The sequence below is a fragment of the Trachypithecus francoisi genome, unplaced genomic scaffold, assembly GCF_009764315.1.
Source record: "Trachypithecus francoisi isolate TF-2019V2 unplaced genomic scaffold, Tfra_2.0 Lachesis_group3, whole genome shotgun sequence".
Classification (NCBI taxonomy): domain Eukaryota; kingdom Metazoa; phylum Chordata; class Mammalia; order Primates; family Cercopithecidae; genus Trachypithecus; species Trachypithecus francoisi.
The window spans coordinates 87,428,158-87,443,101 of NW_022681468.1; the positions used below are offsets into that span (position 1 = coordinate 87,428,158).

General features: G+C 42.6%; 1 protein-coding gene across 1 annotated transcript; it reads left to right on the forward strand.

The window, feature by feature from the left end:
- Window positions 1–834: 834 nt before the first annotated feature.
- On the forward strand, window positions 835–14,498 carry SNRPA1 (small nuclear ribonucleoprotein polypeptide A'). The gene is made up of 9 exons (XM_033188815.1): window positions 835–1,015; window positions 3,285–3,432; window positions 4,730–4,808; window positions 8,750–8,796; window positions 9,067–9,169; window positions 9,786–9,865; window positions 10,279–10,354; window positions 11,015–11,108; window positions 14,226–14,498. The coding sequence occupies exons 1-9, from the start codon at window positions 934–936 to the stop codon at window positions 14,282–14,284; spliced, it is 768 nt and encodes a 255-aa protein (XP_033044706.1). The 5' UTR covers window positions 835–933; the 3' UTR covers window positions 14,285–14,498.
- Window positions 14,499–14,944: the final 446 nt, after the last annotated feature.

A 14,944-nucleotide genomic window follows, 5' to 3' on the forward strand; every position in this document is an offset into this window, starting at 1 on the left:
CAGCAGAATAAGTAATTTATGGTATAATATATACAGCGGAATTCTCTTCAGCAGCGAAAGCAAACAAACCATCTCTGTACGCAACCTGGATGGACTCCAGACATAATATAGACTCAAAGAAACTAGGCCAAAAAAAGCATACTGCATGATTCTATTTATATCAAAAGCAAGCAAAATGAATCTGTAGTGTTGAGTTCGCGGTTGCCTTTGGGAAAGAGAGAGGCTTTCAGAATAGTGGTTTTTTGGATCTCGGTGTCGGCTAAGCAGTTGTGTTCACTCTGGTCATTAATCACGCTGTAAATTCCTCATATGCACTTTTCTGTATATCATACTTCATAGGAATATTCAGAATTCTAAAGGCCACAAGTTTAACCGCAAACCCTACCGTGCCCTAGGCCAGGTTGGACTTGCGGAGCTGTGGGGTTGTCCCGGCGACCTGCCCCGGGCGGGCCACCTAGCCCGGGGTCTCACACTGTAACCCAGAGCCAAGGCCCAGGCCCGGGAGGGGTACCTGAACTCCTGGACCCTTCACTGAACCCCACGGGTCCCCGCACCGGCTGGTGGAGGGAGAGCAGTCACAGCTTCCCGTCCCACCTCAAGGTGCGCTAATGCATGAAAAAGTTCCCCTCGGGTGTTTCCACATTCGCCTTAACTTTTAAACACCAACGTCTGGAGTCATAGGTTCTCCAGACTCCAAACACACCCCAGGAAACAACGCAGAACCAGACACATCCCCTGCGCGCTGCAAGACTTCCGGCAAGAACGACCCCGGAGGCGTGGCTCTTCGATTGCTTCGGTCTGGCGGGCGAGCTGCGCGCGCACTCGGCGGCTGCGATTGGTGCTGCCTGGCGGTGGGGCGCGGGGCACGCTGGGACGTCTCGCTGGCGGGAGGCCACGGGCTTTCCACTGCGCGAGGAAACGGGAGGCAGCAGGATGGTCAAGCTGACGGCGGAGCTGATCGAGCAGGCGGCGCAGTACACCAACGCGGTGCGCGACCGGGAGCTGGACCTCCGAGGTGAGTCCGAGGGCGTGGGCGGCCAGTCGCCGGGCGGCACTGCGCCGCCTTATTAACCGCGCTCTGCCGCGTGCACCGAAGGCCGGAGCTTGGCCCACGGGCCGGTTGTTTGGGCTCCGACCGGGCTGCGCAGGGAACGCCGGGCCTGATTCTTGCTGTGGTTGCCAAATGAGCATCCCGTTAGGCTCTTGGGAGCCTTCTGTTAGCGCCGTGCCTTTTGACAGACACGAGTGACTTCATTACTTCCTGGTGCATACTCGTGGGGCTCTATTAGGCCTTGCTTGATTGTTTCGCAGTTGGCTCTGTTTGAGGGCCCGGAAGAGCGGCTCGTTAATGGTTGTAACGCTAGTGCAGGGCGAGTGATTGGTTCTTAATACTTGCCGCCAGATGATATTTTGAGCGTAGATGGGATATGTGTTCATTGTTCCTAATGTGAGGGAGGAAACTAAGTCCCCGAACAACAGCGATTGTTTCTCCCAGTATTTTCTACTTAGTAGCTTTGTCTGGCGTTTCCCCTTTATGAAAACGTTTTAAAAATTGAACTGTGTGACCCAGGTTTGCACCGCCCTGTGCTGTATGTAAGTTGTGGAAGCGCTCGCAATTATTCAGATTCCTGTACTATTTCAACCTTAGCAAGTATTGGGAGGGCAGCTAGCTAGTTGGCATTTCAGGAGACGACTTTAAAAAGGATGTGAAGAGCAACTTCTCTGGGGATAAGACCATGCAACCATAGCCTGAGATTTGTTCCCACGGGGACCTATGGCTTTGGAGCAGCATCGCTGCGGGATCTGCTTAGATTTCTTGCTGACCTTTGGGAAATCCCAGTGTGTTGTGTTGTGTTGTGTTGTGTTGAGATGGAGTCTCGCTCTTTCGCCCCAGCTGGAGTGCAGTGGCGTGATCTCGCCTCACTGCAACCTCCGCCTCCCCGGTTCAAGTGATTCCTGTGCCTCAAGCCTCCCGAGTTGTTGGGATTACAGGCGTGAGCCACCACGCCTGGCTGATTTTTGTATTTTTAGTAGAGACGGGGTTTCGCCATGTTGGTCAGGCTGGTCTCGAATTCCTAACCTCAAGTGATCCGCCTCCGCTGGCCTCCCAAAGTGCTGGGATTACAGACGTGAACCACTGCGCTCGGCCCCCAGTATTTTTATTTTGTTGAAACTAAGTTTCTTAGAGAAAGATTCAGTTCAAGAGCAACTCACCACTTTTTTTTTTTTTTTTTTGAGACGGAGTTTCGCTCTTGTTGCCCAGGCTAGAGTGCAGTGGCGCGATGTCAGCTCACTGCAACCTCTGCCTCCCGGGTTCAAGCGATTCTCCTGCCTCAACCTCCCGAGTAGCTGGGATTACAGGTCTGCGCCATCACACCCGGCTAATTTTGTATTTTTAGTAAAGACAGAGTTTCTCCATGTTGGTCAGGGTGGTCTCGAACTCCCGACCTCAGGTGATCCGCGGTCTCCCAAAGTGCTGGGATTACAGGCTTGAGCCATTGCGACCGGCCCAACTCACCACTTTTGATGATCTCTGCCATTTCTCTTTATGGAGGACGTGCAGTGTTGAGAATACGTATTTTGATGCAGTACGTGTAGTATAGCTCTGAATTGTGTCCTTTAACTTTGGGTGAATTCTTTTTTAGTAGACCTTGCTTCTTCGGAATATTTTTCTTATAGTGCCTAACACAATAATTGTGCTCAAATTGGACAAATTAACATTTGAGTGTTCACAGATTTATTACTCTAAGTAAACTATTGAGTTCTTCAACTCTGAATTGGAGCTGGGGGAGGGGAGGGAGAACTGTCATATCTTGAGGCTGTTCTGATGGGTTCTAAGAATCTGGCCCGTGGAGATGCAAGAGTGGAGAACTGTTATCCACAATGTTTGAACGCTGTTTGGGCACTGAGACTAAGCAGCTCAAAGTGTAAATTCCTGTTGTGCGGATTCCGCTTAACTAGCCCAAACGACTTAGAACAGTGTGAGGCACTTTGTAAATGTTCTTATAAATGTTAGCTACCTCTATCACCCATTATTATTGTTTTTGTCCTTGTTGTCATTAGATTGTAAGCTTCATGGCACTGGGTACTTGAGACTCGTTCAGCATTTTCTCTCTAGTATCTTGTACAGTGGCAAGGCATGTATGACATGGCATAGGTGCTAGGTAATACTTCCTGAATAAATCAAAGCCTGGAATCAGATACTATGAAATACTGCTAATGTTTTAAGGGGCTGTTTAGTTATATTAATACCTCTTGTGTGTTTTTTTTCCTCCATTTTACAGGGTATAAAATTCCCGTCATTGAAAATCTAGGTGCTACATTAGACCAGTTTGATGCTATTGATTTTTCTGACAATGAGATCAGGAAACTGGATGGTTTTCCTTTGTTGAGAAGACTGAAAACATTGTTAGTGAACAACAACAGAATATGGTAAGTGCCTATAGGGGAAAGTAATTTTTTCCCCCTAGGGTAAATGTTGTAGTGTTCCCTGAAGAAGTTGTAGCACGTACTACCGGTTAAACCTACATGTTTGTTTGTTTTTAATTTTTATATTTTTAAAAAATATTTTTTCCATAATGGAAGCCACGTTCAATACATGTTTTTTCTTAAAATGAGAAATGAACTTCACTATTCTTTTTTTTTTTTTTTTTTTGAGACGGAGTCTCGCTCTGTCACCCAGGCTGGAGTGCTGTGGCCGGATCTCAGCTCACTGCAAGCTCCGCCTCCCGGGTTCACGCCATTCTCCTGCCTCAGCCTCCCGGGTAGCTGGGACTACAGGCGCCGCCACGTCGTCTGACTAGTTTTTTTTTTTGTATTTTTTTTTTAGTAGAGACGGGGTTTCACCGTGTTAGCCAGGATGGTCTCGATCTCCTGACCTCGTGATCCGCCTGTCTCGGCCTCCCAAAGTGCTGGGATTACAGGCTTGAGCCACCGCGCCCGGCCGAACTTCACTTTTCCTATAGAGATCCAGAGATTAACCTGGCTTTAGTCTAGTCTTGTATCTGTTTGGAAATCATGTATTTTTATTTTCATGGTAAGTTTCTAATTAAAAACATGTTGCTTTGTATACATTTTGGCTTCTAGAACAATTATCAAAGGGGTCATAGTAAAAGGATATATAAAGGTAACAATTATACTTTTGACTGAGCGTCTCTGCCATTTTTTTTTAACTGCAGCTTTCTAGACTGTTACTTATTGAAATTGAGATCTTTTTTGACCCTGTCTTCATCAGCTCTGTGTAAACTTTATTGGAAAAAAAGCACTTGGTGTGTAGATAATGCCTTTAAAGGTACTGGATGGTGAGTGGGATTTCCTTCAGATAGAAATATATCTCGTAGGTTAACCATTCCCCTATAGTATAGTTGTTGTGTCTTGTACCTGAGCTGTGAATGCAGAATTATTTGTATTTCTGCGCTGCCTGCACAAAAAATCATGAAGTGAGTTAAGTAGTTTGTGCCACCCAGGAGTTGCACCTTTTCTCAGGTTCCACTAGACAGTGTGACAGTAGAATTAGTCCCAGGCAGTGTCCCATAGGCATGGGTTCTAAAATCCCACTTCTGTCGCTGACGCTGTGGCCTCAGAAAAGGGTTCTTTTTGCTTTGTTTCCTCTTTGTCAGGGTGTTGGATGAAGGATCTGTGTCTCTCTGAGATCCTCTGAGCAAGGAGGTAATTAAAATTGTGAGCTTATTTAATTTTCACTTTCACTAAGACTCTGTTTTTATTTTAGCCGTATAGGTGAGGGACTTGATCAGGCTCTGCCCTGTCTGACAGAACTCATTCTCACCAATAATAGTCTCGTGGAACTGGTAAGTTGCACAGAAGGAAAATGTATTTGGTGGGTGGGGTTAAAGGTACTATGTGCTTCCTCCAGAAAATTTACAAAATCTAGAAAATCTCATAGAAAATGATCTCAGTATCCGCTTGTCTTTTTCTTAATTCAGGATCTGGGCCTTTTGGGTTCTGCAGCTGTATGTTGCAAATATTTTCCTACTCTTACTTGCCCTTTGACTTAGGATGTCCTGTTAGAGAAGTTCCTAATTTAGGTGCAGTCCAATGTATCAATCTTTTTCTTTATTGTAGCCCTTTTGATGTTTAAGCTTCCCCTATTCCAGGGTTGTAAACTCCTATGTTGTTTTCTAGAATTGCAGTGTCCAATATAGTACCAGTAACTACAGGTGGCTACTCATAATTAAGATGTGCTAGAACTATAAAATACACACTGGATTTCAAAGACTTAAGTGCAAAAAAAAAAAAGTAAACTATCTCAGTAATTTTATATCGATGTTGAAATGGTAATGTTTTGGTAATAGGTTAAATGGCATATTATTAAAATTAGTTTCACCTATTTATTTTAACATGGCTATTAGAAAATTTTAGATTACATATCTGATGTGCATTAAATCTTGTTGAACAGTTCTAATCTAAAAACCTTGTTTTACTCTTCACATTAGATGAACAGTCCACTTGGAACTGTTTTTATGCTTTTTAAATTTCTGCTCTGTGTATCCAATTTTTAACATAATTGAAATACTGTATATTGTTTTGTAACCTAAATTATTCACTTAAACACTGGATGCTTAAATTTATATTGTAGGCCAGGTGCCATAGCTCATGCCTATAATCCAAACACTTTGGGAGGCCAAGGTGGGAGGATCATTTGAACTCAGGAGTTCTAGACCAGCCTGGGCAACATAGTGAGACCTCGTCTCTCTCTATAAGTAATTAAAAAAAAAAAAGGCCAGGCACAGTGGCTCATGCCTGTAATCCCAGCACTTTGGGAGGCCAAGGCAGGCGGATCACAAGGTGAGGAGTTCGAGACCAGCCTGGGCAATATGGTGAAACCCTGTCTCTACTAAAAATACAAAAATTAGCCGGGTGTGGTGGTGGGCACCTGTAATCCCAGCTTCTCAGGAGGCTGAGACAGGAGAATTGCTTGAACCCAGGGGGCAGAGGTTGCAATGAGCCGAGATCATGCCACTGCACTCCAGCCTGGGCGAAGAGTGAGACTCCATCTCAAAAAAAAAAAAACTCAGATGTGGTAGCGTGCATCTGTGGTCCCAAGTATTCCAGAGGCTGAAGTGGGAGGATCAGTTGAGCCCTAGCAGTCAGTCGAGGCTGCAGTGAACCATGATCATGCCTCTGCACTCCAGTCTGGGCAATAGTGTGAGACCCCATCTCAAAAAAAAAAAATCGCATAACTTAATTTTGTGACCTAACCTTCCTCCTGTACTTTCCTGATTGTTGAGAATGAACTGTGTTCCTTTCCTTGTGGACGAGGTCCGTAGCATCCTTTAGATTCTCAAGGAGATGCTTGACTACAAATGTAAGAAAGCACTGGTCCATGGCCATGTCCTTTCTAAAGTGTGTGAAGTATTCAACCAGAAATACATATTTGTAGGCAATGTGTCTCATGATAGGTGCTGTTAGAGAAATTATAGTTGTATTTAAAGCTCTTTGCAAAAATGAAGACCACTGGGCTTATCAGTTACTGAGAGAGGTATGTTAGAATCTCACAGCATGGTAGTGGATTTGACTATCCCTGAAGTTCTGTCAATTTTAGTTTTGTATATTTTGAAGTTGCCTTATTTGATACATGCAAATTTTGAATTACTCATATCTTTCTGGTGAACGGAACCTTTTTATTATTTTGTGACCCTCTGTCTCTATTAATGCTGTTTACCTTAAGGTTTCTTTTACCTGATATACCAAAACAGTCTTTCTTTTGGTTAGTTATATGCATGATAAATCTTTTTCCATCCAAAATTTACTTTCAACTTTTCTGTACCTCTTGTATTTTGAAATATGGTTGGATTTTTTTTTTTTTTTTTTTGAGACGGAGTGGCTGGAGTGCAGTGGTGAGATCTCGGCTCACTGCAACCTCTGCCTCCAGGGTTCAAGAGATTCTCCTGCTGCCTCAGTCTCCCAAGTAGCTGGGATTACAGGTGGGCACCATCACATCTGCCTAATTTTTGTATTTTTTTTTTTTTAGTAGAGACAGAGTTTCACCATGTTGGTCAGGCTGGTCTTGAACTCTTGACCTTGTGATCCACCCACCTTGGCCTCCCAGAGTGCTAGGATTATAGACATGAGCCACCGCGCCCGGCTCTGATTAGAATTTTTTACAGTCCAGTCTGAAAGCTCTTTTAAGTGAATTATTTATATTTAGTCTGTTTAATGTAATTACTGGTGTGTTCCAGTTTGTCTTCTCTCTGTTCTGGGGTTTTCTGTTTGTACCATCCATTCTTCAATCCTTTTTCTCCCCTTTATTGTACATGCTCTCCTTCTGTCATTCCATTTTTCCTCTCTTTCAGTCTTGAGTTAGCATCCTAGAAATTAAAACATACATATTTATAAAACTTTAAAATTAAATGTTAAGATCACTGTACTGTGACCTTCAACATTTAATTTTAAACTTTGACACCTTTAGCCTCCTAAACAATACAGTAGTACAGTGACCTTCAACATTTCAGCACCTTTCAGCTTGTTACATATTTATTATTTTTTGAAACCCATCACTACATCACCATAATGTTTTACACTGTGTATGTAACAAATGTTACCACTTTGTTCTTTATTCCTTTTTGGATCATCTTCAGTGGGGGCAGAACAGTATCAAGCTCTAGAGCTCCCTCTGGTGGTTTTTGTGACTTATTTGAAGATGGCAGCTTGCTTTTTGAGAATTTCTGGCTCTGCTCTCCCTGTTTTTATCGGTATTTTTTTCTCACTGTGCCTCTTGCACACACACACCCCTCCCCTGCCATCTACCCAATTTGTGTCTGTTCCAGCAGTTTCTCTTCAGGGCAGGGCCGTGTTGGGATATGATTTCTATTAAGAGTGAGGCCCCCGGCCGGGCCTGGTGGTTCACGCCTGTAATCCCAGCACTTTGGGAGGCCGAGGCGGGCGGATCACCAGGTCAGGAGATCGAGACCATCCTGGCTAACACGGTGAAACCCCCTTGTCAGACCTCTGAGCCCAAGCCAAGCTATCGCATCCCTGTGACTTGCACGTAGACACCCAGATGGCCTGAAGTAACTGAAGAATCACAAAAGAAGTGCAAATGCCCTGCCCCGCCTTAACTGATGACATTCCACCACAAAAGAAGTGAAAATGACTGGTCCTTGCCTTAAGCGATGACATTATCTTGTGAAATTTCTTTTCCTGGCTCATCCTGGCTCAAAAAGCACCCCCACTGAGCACCTTGTGACCCCCACTCCTGCCCGCCAGAAACAACCCCCCTTTGACTGTAATTTTCCTTTACCTACCCAAATCCTGTAAAACGGCCCCACCCTTATCTCCCTTCTTTTCGGACTCAGCCCGCCTGCACCCAGGTGATTAGAAAGCTTTATTGCTCACACAAAGCCTGTTTAGTGGTCTCTTCACGCATGACATCCGTCTCTACTAAAAATACAAAATAAAATTAGCTGGGCGTGGTGGCGGGCTCCTGTAGTCCCAGCTACTCAGGGGGCTGAGGCAGGAGAATGGCGTGAACCCGGGAGGCAGAGCTTGCAGTGAGCCAAGATTGTGCCACTGCACTCCAGCCTGGGCGATAGACCAAGACTCCGTCTCAAAAAAAAGAAAAGAAAGAAATTATTTAAACATTTGTGATGTGCTAGTATTGGGCTTGGTGCTAGAGAGTAAAAGTTAAGTAAATAAATAAAAGACAACTTGCTTCAAAAGCACTCTCCCTTTCCAGATCTCAAAATAGCATGTGGTATTCGTGTTCTTACCTGTGGCCATTACTTTACAGGGTGATCTGGACCCTCTGGCATCTCTCAAATCGCTGACTTACCTAAGGTATGGGAATTACATATTGTGACAAAATGAATGAAGTCCTTTAAAATAACATTACTTTTACCAGCCTTGACCTTAATGTAATCAGTTAATTAAAAGTGCCTTTTACAAAGAAATATTGAATGTATTTCCTTAATGGTAAATTGTTACAATGTTAAAATGTGAAGAATGTGAATGTTCCCTTGATTTATAGGTTCCTTAGACTATTCAAACAGACCTTTTGAGTGCTGTGCCATGAACAAGTTTGCCATTGTGTTACTTCTTTTCTCGTAGTATTCTAAGAAATCCGGTAACCAATAAGAAGCATTACAGATTGTATGTGATTTATAAAGTTCCACAAGTCAGAGTACTGGATTTCCAGAAAGTGAAACTAAAAGTAAGTAGTAATCTGTTGCTTGTGAGTCGTTATAGAGTTGTGTGTTTTTCTTTATATTTTTATTACTGATTATTAAAATTGTCTAAATGAGTAAATTTTACCATTAGTTTGTAATGAAAATGGGGGGGAAATGTTACGTCAGATTTTTTTCTAATAGCAGAGTTTATGATAGAACTTTAAGTTAAAGCTCTTTTATGTAATGCTGGCCATTCCAAAGTTTGCAAAATGTTGAGGCCACAGTGAACACTCTTAACAGTGGATTGTCTGCTTAGATACATTCCTAGTGGAGAACTTAATGTAACCCACTTTTGTGCAGCTCTGTTTGTTAGGAAGGTTTTTCCCTTTATTAGGAGTTCATTATTTTATTGTTCATTTAATTGCCTTCTTAGTTCCCTGGGATCCCCTCCTTGGAACTAGGAGAGTGAACTTTCTTCAGGGAGCTTTACCAAAGAAAGAAGACCACTGTGTCTTCTCTTAATTTGAAATCGGCTTTTTGGTATTTTCACCAGCCTGCTGGAGTATTGTAGGAGAGTTCGCTTCCATGTCTTCTGAGGAATGCATCTAAATGCATGTGGTATTCCTATTTCCATTAACTCTGTGTGTGGTGTCGCTGTAGGAGCGTCAGGAAGCAGAGAAAATGTTCAAGGGCAAACGGGGTGCACAGCTTGCAAAGGATATTGCCAGGAGAAGCAAAACGTAAGACATGGATATCCAACTTAACTCTACTTCACCTTCAGAAACATGATCTGATCTGTCTGGCAGTTCGTCTCCTACAAAATTAACCAAAAACTCTGACATATTAATGTGGTGTTAAATTTGAGTGCTTATAGTCCATGTACATCAATGGTCCATACATCACAAGAAATTTCTACCAGGTTAGCAGAGCAAATATTTCAGTAGTCAGTCTCAATGTGATACCATGTACATCCTATTTTCTATATAGGAAGATGAACTGGATGGTGTTTCTGAAGGAGAGAGTTCTTGTATCAGTTTGTTAACAAAGATAAGATACTACACTGGTTGAATTACTTTCAAAAGCTTTTGAAAGTAAAAGAGAAGCAACTTCTGTTGGTCTAGTTTTAACAGTTTATGTTCTTCCCCCTCTTAAGTTTTAATCCAGGTGCTGGTTTGCCAACTGACAAAAAGAAAGGTGGGCCATCTCCAGGGGATGTAGAAGCAATCAAGGTAATTATGTGTTAGGCTTCTTGACTGGAACGAGCTAAGATGGGTTCAGAACACAAAGTTGGATAATAAACATGTTCTGAACATTACAGATTTCGTTTTCCCACAGTTGTTAGCATACAACAATACTTCTGTTTAAGGAAAAACTAGCATAAAATTATTATTTGATCAGACTTGAAATTACACAAGCTAATTAATGTGGAGGCAGCTTTGTCTTTCTCATTTTCCAGGGTGCATTTATCACTTTGAACAGTTAGTTACCTTAGTATGCTGTCTCAGTGTTTGCCTTAATTTTTACTTTCATAGATTTGCTGTCTGGCAAATCCTTTTGGCTGATTAGTTTTATAATATTGCCTCCTTAAATTATTCAGTAACGTAATTCCAAATAGTTACTTCACTTAGCTACAATTTTAGGACATGTGGACTGATTATTTACTCTTTTATAAGAAGGCCTGCATCTCTTCACCAATTTTAGAAATTTGTCTTTTGGCTTCTAGTTTTATTTTTGTGAGCCAATAACATTCTTCCCCCAACACCGAAGTGTTCAATATTCCAAATGGAGAAGTTGCTGTGAATTTCTGTAGGTGATTGATATTTAGTTTTCTGGGTAGTTGATACTTGATTGAAGTTAATCATCCATCTCCATTGCTGTCTGTCCTCCAGAATGCTATAGCAAATGCTTCAACTCTAGCTGAAGTGGAGAGGCTGAAGGGGTTGCTGCAGTCTGGTCAGATCCCTGGCAGAGAACGCAGATCGGGTGAGCAAATGGTGTTCTTTGTACATTCAAATTAATGTTACACTCAAAGTGTAACTCTCACAACCATTTAGATGCCATAACTCCCGAATGCTAGAATAGTGCCTCCTTACATCAAATCTAATATATGAAATCTCTTTAAATGCTCTTTGAAGATAAAGTATTTGATGGGCTGGGTGCGGTGGCTCACCCCTGTAATCCCAACACTTTGGTAGGCTGAGGCAGGCAGATCACCTGAGGTCAGGAGTTCAAGACCAGCCTGACCAACATGGAGAAACCCCGTCTCTACTAAAAATACAAAATTAGCCTGGTGTGGTGGTGCATGCCTGTAATCCCAGCTACTTGGAAGGCTGAGGCAGGAGAATAGCTTAAACCCGAGAGTTGGAGGTTGTTGGTGAGCCGAGATCACACCATTGCACTCCAGCCTGGGCAACAAGCGAAACACCATCTCAAAAAAAAAAAAAAAGTAATTCATAAAGAAAGTTAAGTCATAGCACTGTGGGAGGTTTTATGTAAAAGTTGAAGCTAGCATTACTTCAGCAATGGAGTGAACTGAACACCAGAGATAGCCATGTGGACTTTCACCTATATATATTTGTGTGTGTGCATAATAGCTCAGTAGTTAGGAACACAGGCTCTAGAGCCAAGCAGTCCGAGGCCCAAATCTTAGCTTCACCAGCTCTGCCTTTGGACAGCTTTCTTCAAGTCTTTCCTCATCTTTAAATCTGAGATAGTAATAGTACCAAACCTCAAAAGGTTGCTGAAAGGCTAAGAAACTGAACTTAGCACAGGGCTCAACATTAGCGAGTTTTTGATAAGTGGTAACGGTTCTAACATTTGAATGCCTACTTTATGCCAGGCAGCATGTGGGGCACTAGGGATATAAAAAAAAATACTGAAATACGTCTTACAAGTTTTGATATGAATGTAACTGGGGACCTCTACTTAGACTGCTATATTGGGGAAAGTTTCCTAGGGAAATAATGTTTCAGCTGGGAACTAAAAATGAAAAAGATTTTTTTTTTTCTTTTTGAGACGGAGTTTCACTCTTTTTGCCCAGGCTGGAGTGCAATGGCGTGATCTCGGCCTCCCAAGTAGCTGGGATTACAGGCACCTACTACTGTGCCCGGCTAATTTTTTTTATTTTTAGGAGAGACAGGGTTTCACTATGTTGGCCAGGATGGTCTCGATCTCTTGACCCCGTGATCCGCCCGCCTCAGCCTCCCAAAGTGCTGGGATTACAGGCATGAGCCACTGTGCCCGGCCAAAAAGACGTATTTTAAAACTAGTAATTCTCTACTGTATGGTTTGTGGGCTTCCAGGAGTCTAAGGTGAAGACTGTTTTTGTTGTTGTTGTTGTTGTTGTTTTGAAATGGAGTCTTGCTCTGTCGCCCAGGCTGGAGTGCAGTGGTGCGATCTCACCTCACTGCAGGAATGGGTTCACACAATTCTCCTGCCTCAGCCTCCCGAGTAGCTGGGACTACAGGTGCCTGCCACCATGCCCAGCTAATTTTTTGTATTTTTTTTTTTTAGTAGAGACAAGGTTTTACCATGTTACCCAGGATGGTCTCGATCTCCTGACCTTGTGATCCACCCGCCTTGGCCTGGCAAAGTGCTGGGATTACAGGTGTGAGCCACCATGCCTGGCCGAAGACTGTTTTTATCTAATAACACCAAGGTGTTACTTGCTTTTGTATGAACATTTGCACTGATGGAGCAATAGTGGGTAGAACCGCTGGCACAGTAGGAGTCAAGGCAGCAGCCTAAATAATAGTTGTTATATTCTTCCCTATTCTGCACTCCCAGTAGAGTGCATACCAGTTTCACTTAAGAGTGTCCTGGATGCAGCAGTAAAGATAATTAAATCTCACTCCTCGAGCACACATCTCTTTGATATTCTGGGTGACAGAAAGGGGATGCACATGTCTGCATACTTGAGTTTTGTGGTTATCTCCATGCACTAGTGCAGTCATTTCAGTTGAGAGGCAGCTACTTGTCTTCTCAAACATGATGAAGTGAGCCTGTCACTTCAAGGAAAATAATTGAAAATTCAAGATTTGAAGCAAAAATTAAAATTTAGAAAACTTGTATTCACTGGCATAACCTACCAGCTTCCCAGTACTTCAAGACTTTTCTGGGGAACTCAATAGTGATGTTAATGCATGTGAATTAATGGGTGTGACATTTTTGATGTTGTGTAATTACATGGCTCAATGGTTGAAAGATCTGCAAAAGTCGGTGAACCACTGTTTTCCAAATGATACAAAATCATGTATGGGTAAAAGATTTGTTCAAAGTACAAGATAAACCAAATAAGAGTATGAAAAGTTCATTGATAAGGTTTCAGACTTTTACACTGCCATCTAACATTTAGGAAGCTACCATTTGTCAAGTTTTACCATGGTATCTAAAAAGAACATCCATCATTATCTGCACAGGCTATTAAAATCTTCCTCCCTTTTCTAACTATATGCCTGTGTGGCCAGATTTTCTTCATGCCCTCAATCAAAATACCATATTGCAACGGATGGAATGATGAAACCAGTACAAGAATTCAGCTGACTGATGTTAAGTGAGACATTATTGAGTAATTTTCCCAAACAATTGAAGGAGTTACAACTTTTTTTCCCTCTGGAATACATTGACCAAAATATCTGCCATAAATTGTTGAACAAATGTAACATTTTTTGGTAGTTGTTGCCATATTTCCCTAATTTAGAGACAATAAAGTCATTGAACTGTTGCCAGTATTTGGCATGTAGTGGGTGCCCAAATGTTTTTGAGTATTTCCGGTTTTTTTGCCTACAGTAGTGCCATGAAAAGCACATGAGTATAGACTTTACCTTCACCAAAAATGAATTATCATCAACTACAATGGGAGGTAACAATTTTGAAACCTTTGTGACCCCTTTCCTTTGAAATTGACCATCCCTTCCAATACCTGCCAAAGACAGACTAGACTGTCCCTGGACGATAAGTTCCTCAAAGGCAGGGGTTGCTTTTGATCTTTCTGTACCTACCTCAGTGCCTAACAAACAGTGGCCACAGAACGAACACGCACATGCTAAGGGAATAGATTTCTAAAATTGATACTACTTTTGCTTGTGTGGTTTTCTTTAGGGCCCACTGATGATGGTGAAGAAGAGATGGAAGAAGACACAGTCACAAACGGGTCCTGAGGAGTGACGCAGATGTATAATAATAGACCCTCTTGGAACAAGTCTTGCTTTTCGAACATGGTATAATAGCCTTGTTTGTGTTAGCAAAGTGAAATCTATCAGCATTGTTGAAATGCTTAAGACTGCTGCTGATGATTTTGTAATATAAGTTTTGAAATCTAAATGTCAATTTTCTACCAATTATAAAAATAAACTCCACTCACTGTGCTGCCAAGTTGTGTGTCATCATGGTGCATTTGCAGTGAGGTCTAAGGACATGTTTAAATTGGAAACGCAGGAGGGCAGCATTTTCTCGGTAGGCTTCCTGGGCTGGATTAGAGTCTAGCTTCTGCAGTGTCATGACACATGCCAGGAAGGCCACCTTTTCTACTCCCACATAGTCCTTCTGTTAATGCAGACTTACCTCTCGCTCCGGCTTCTGATATGACAACTGAAATGATTCCATTTTTGAAATTGATTGGTGTGTCCCACCAAGCCTGGCTATGTTTTTTGTTCCCCGCCCCCTCCCCAAGGCTGGTCTCCAACTCTGGTTTCAAGTGATCCTCCTGCCTTGGCCTCCCAAAGTGCTGGGAGTACAGGCCTAAGCCACCTACCCAGCCTCTAGTTTTATATATGTACATAGTTAACATAAAGGTCATATGGAGAGTGTACAAGAACATT

Excerpts from the sequence above, each read along its gene's own strand:
- SNRPA1 (XM_033188815.1), top strand. The coding sequence starts at position 934 with ATGGTCAAGCTGACGGCGGAGCTGATCGAGCAGGCGGCGCAGTACACC. Across the intron at positions 4,809-8,749 it reads ATAATAGTCTCGTGGAACTG|GGTGATCTGGACCCTCTGGC; the intron begins GTAAGTTGCACA and ends ATTACTTTACAG. Across the intron at positions 10,355-11,014 it reads GGGATGTAGAAGCAATCAAG|AATGCTATAGCAAATGCTTC; the intron begins GTAATTATGTGT and ends TCTGTCCTCCAG.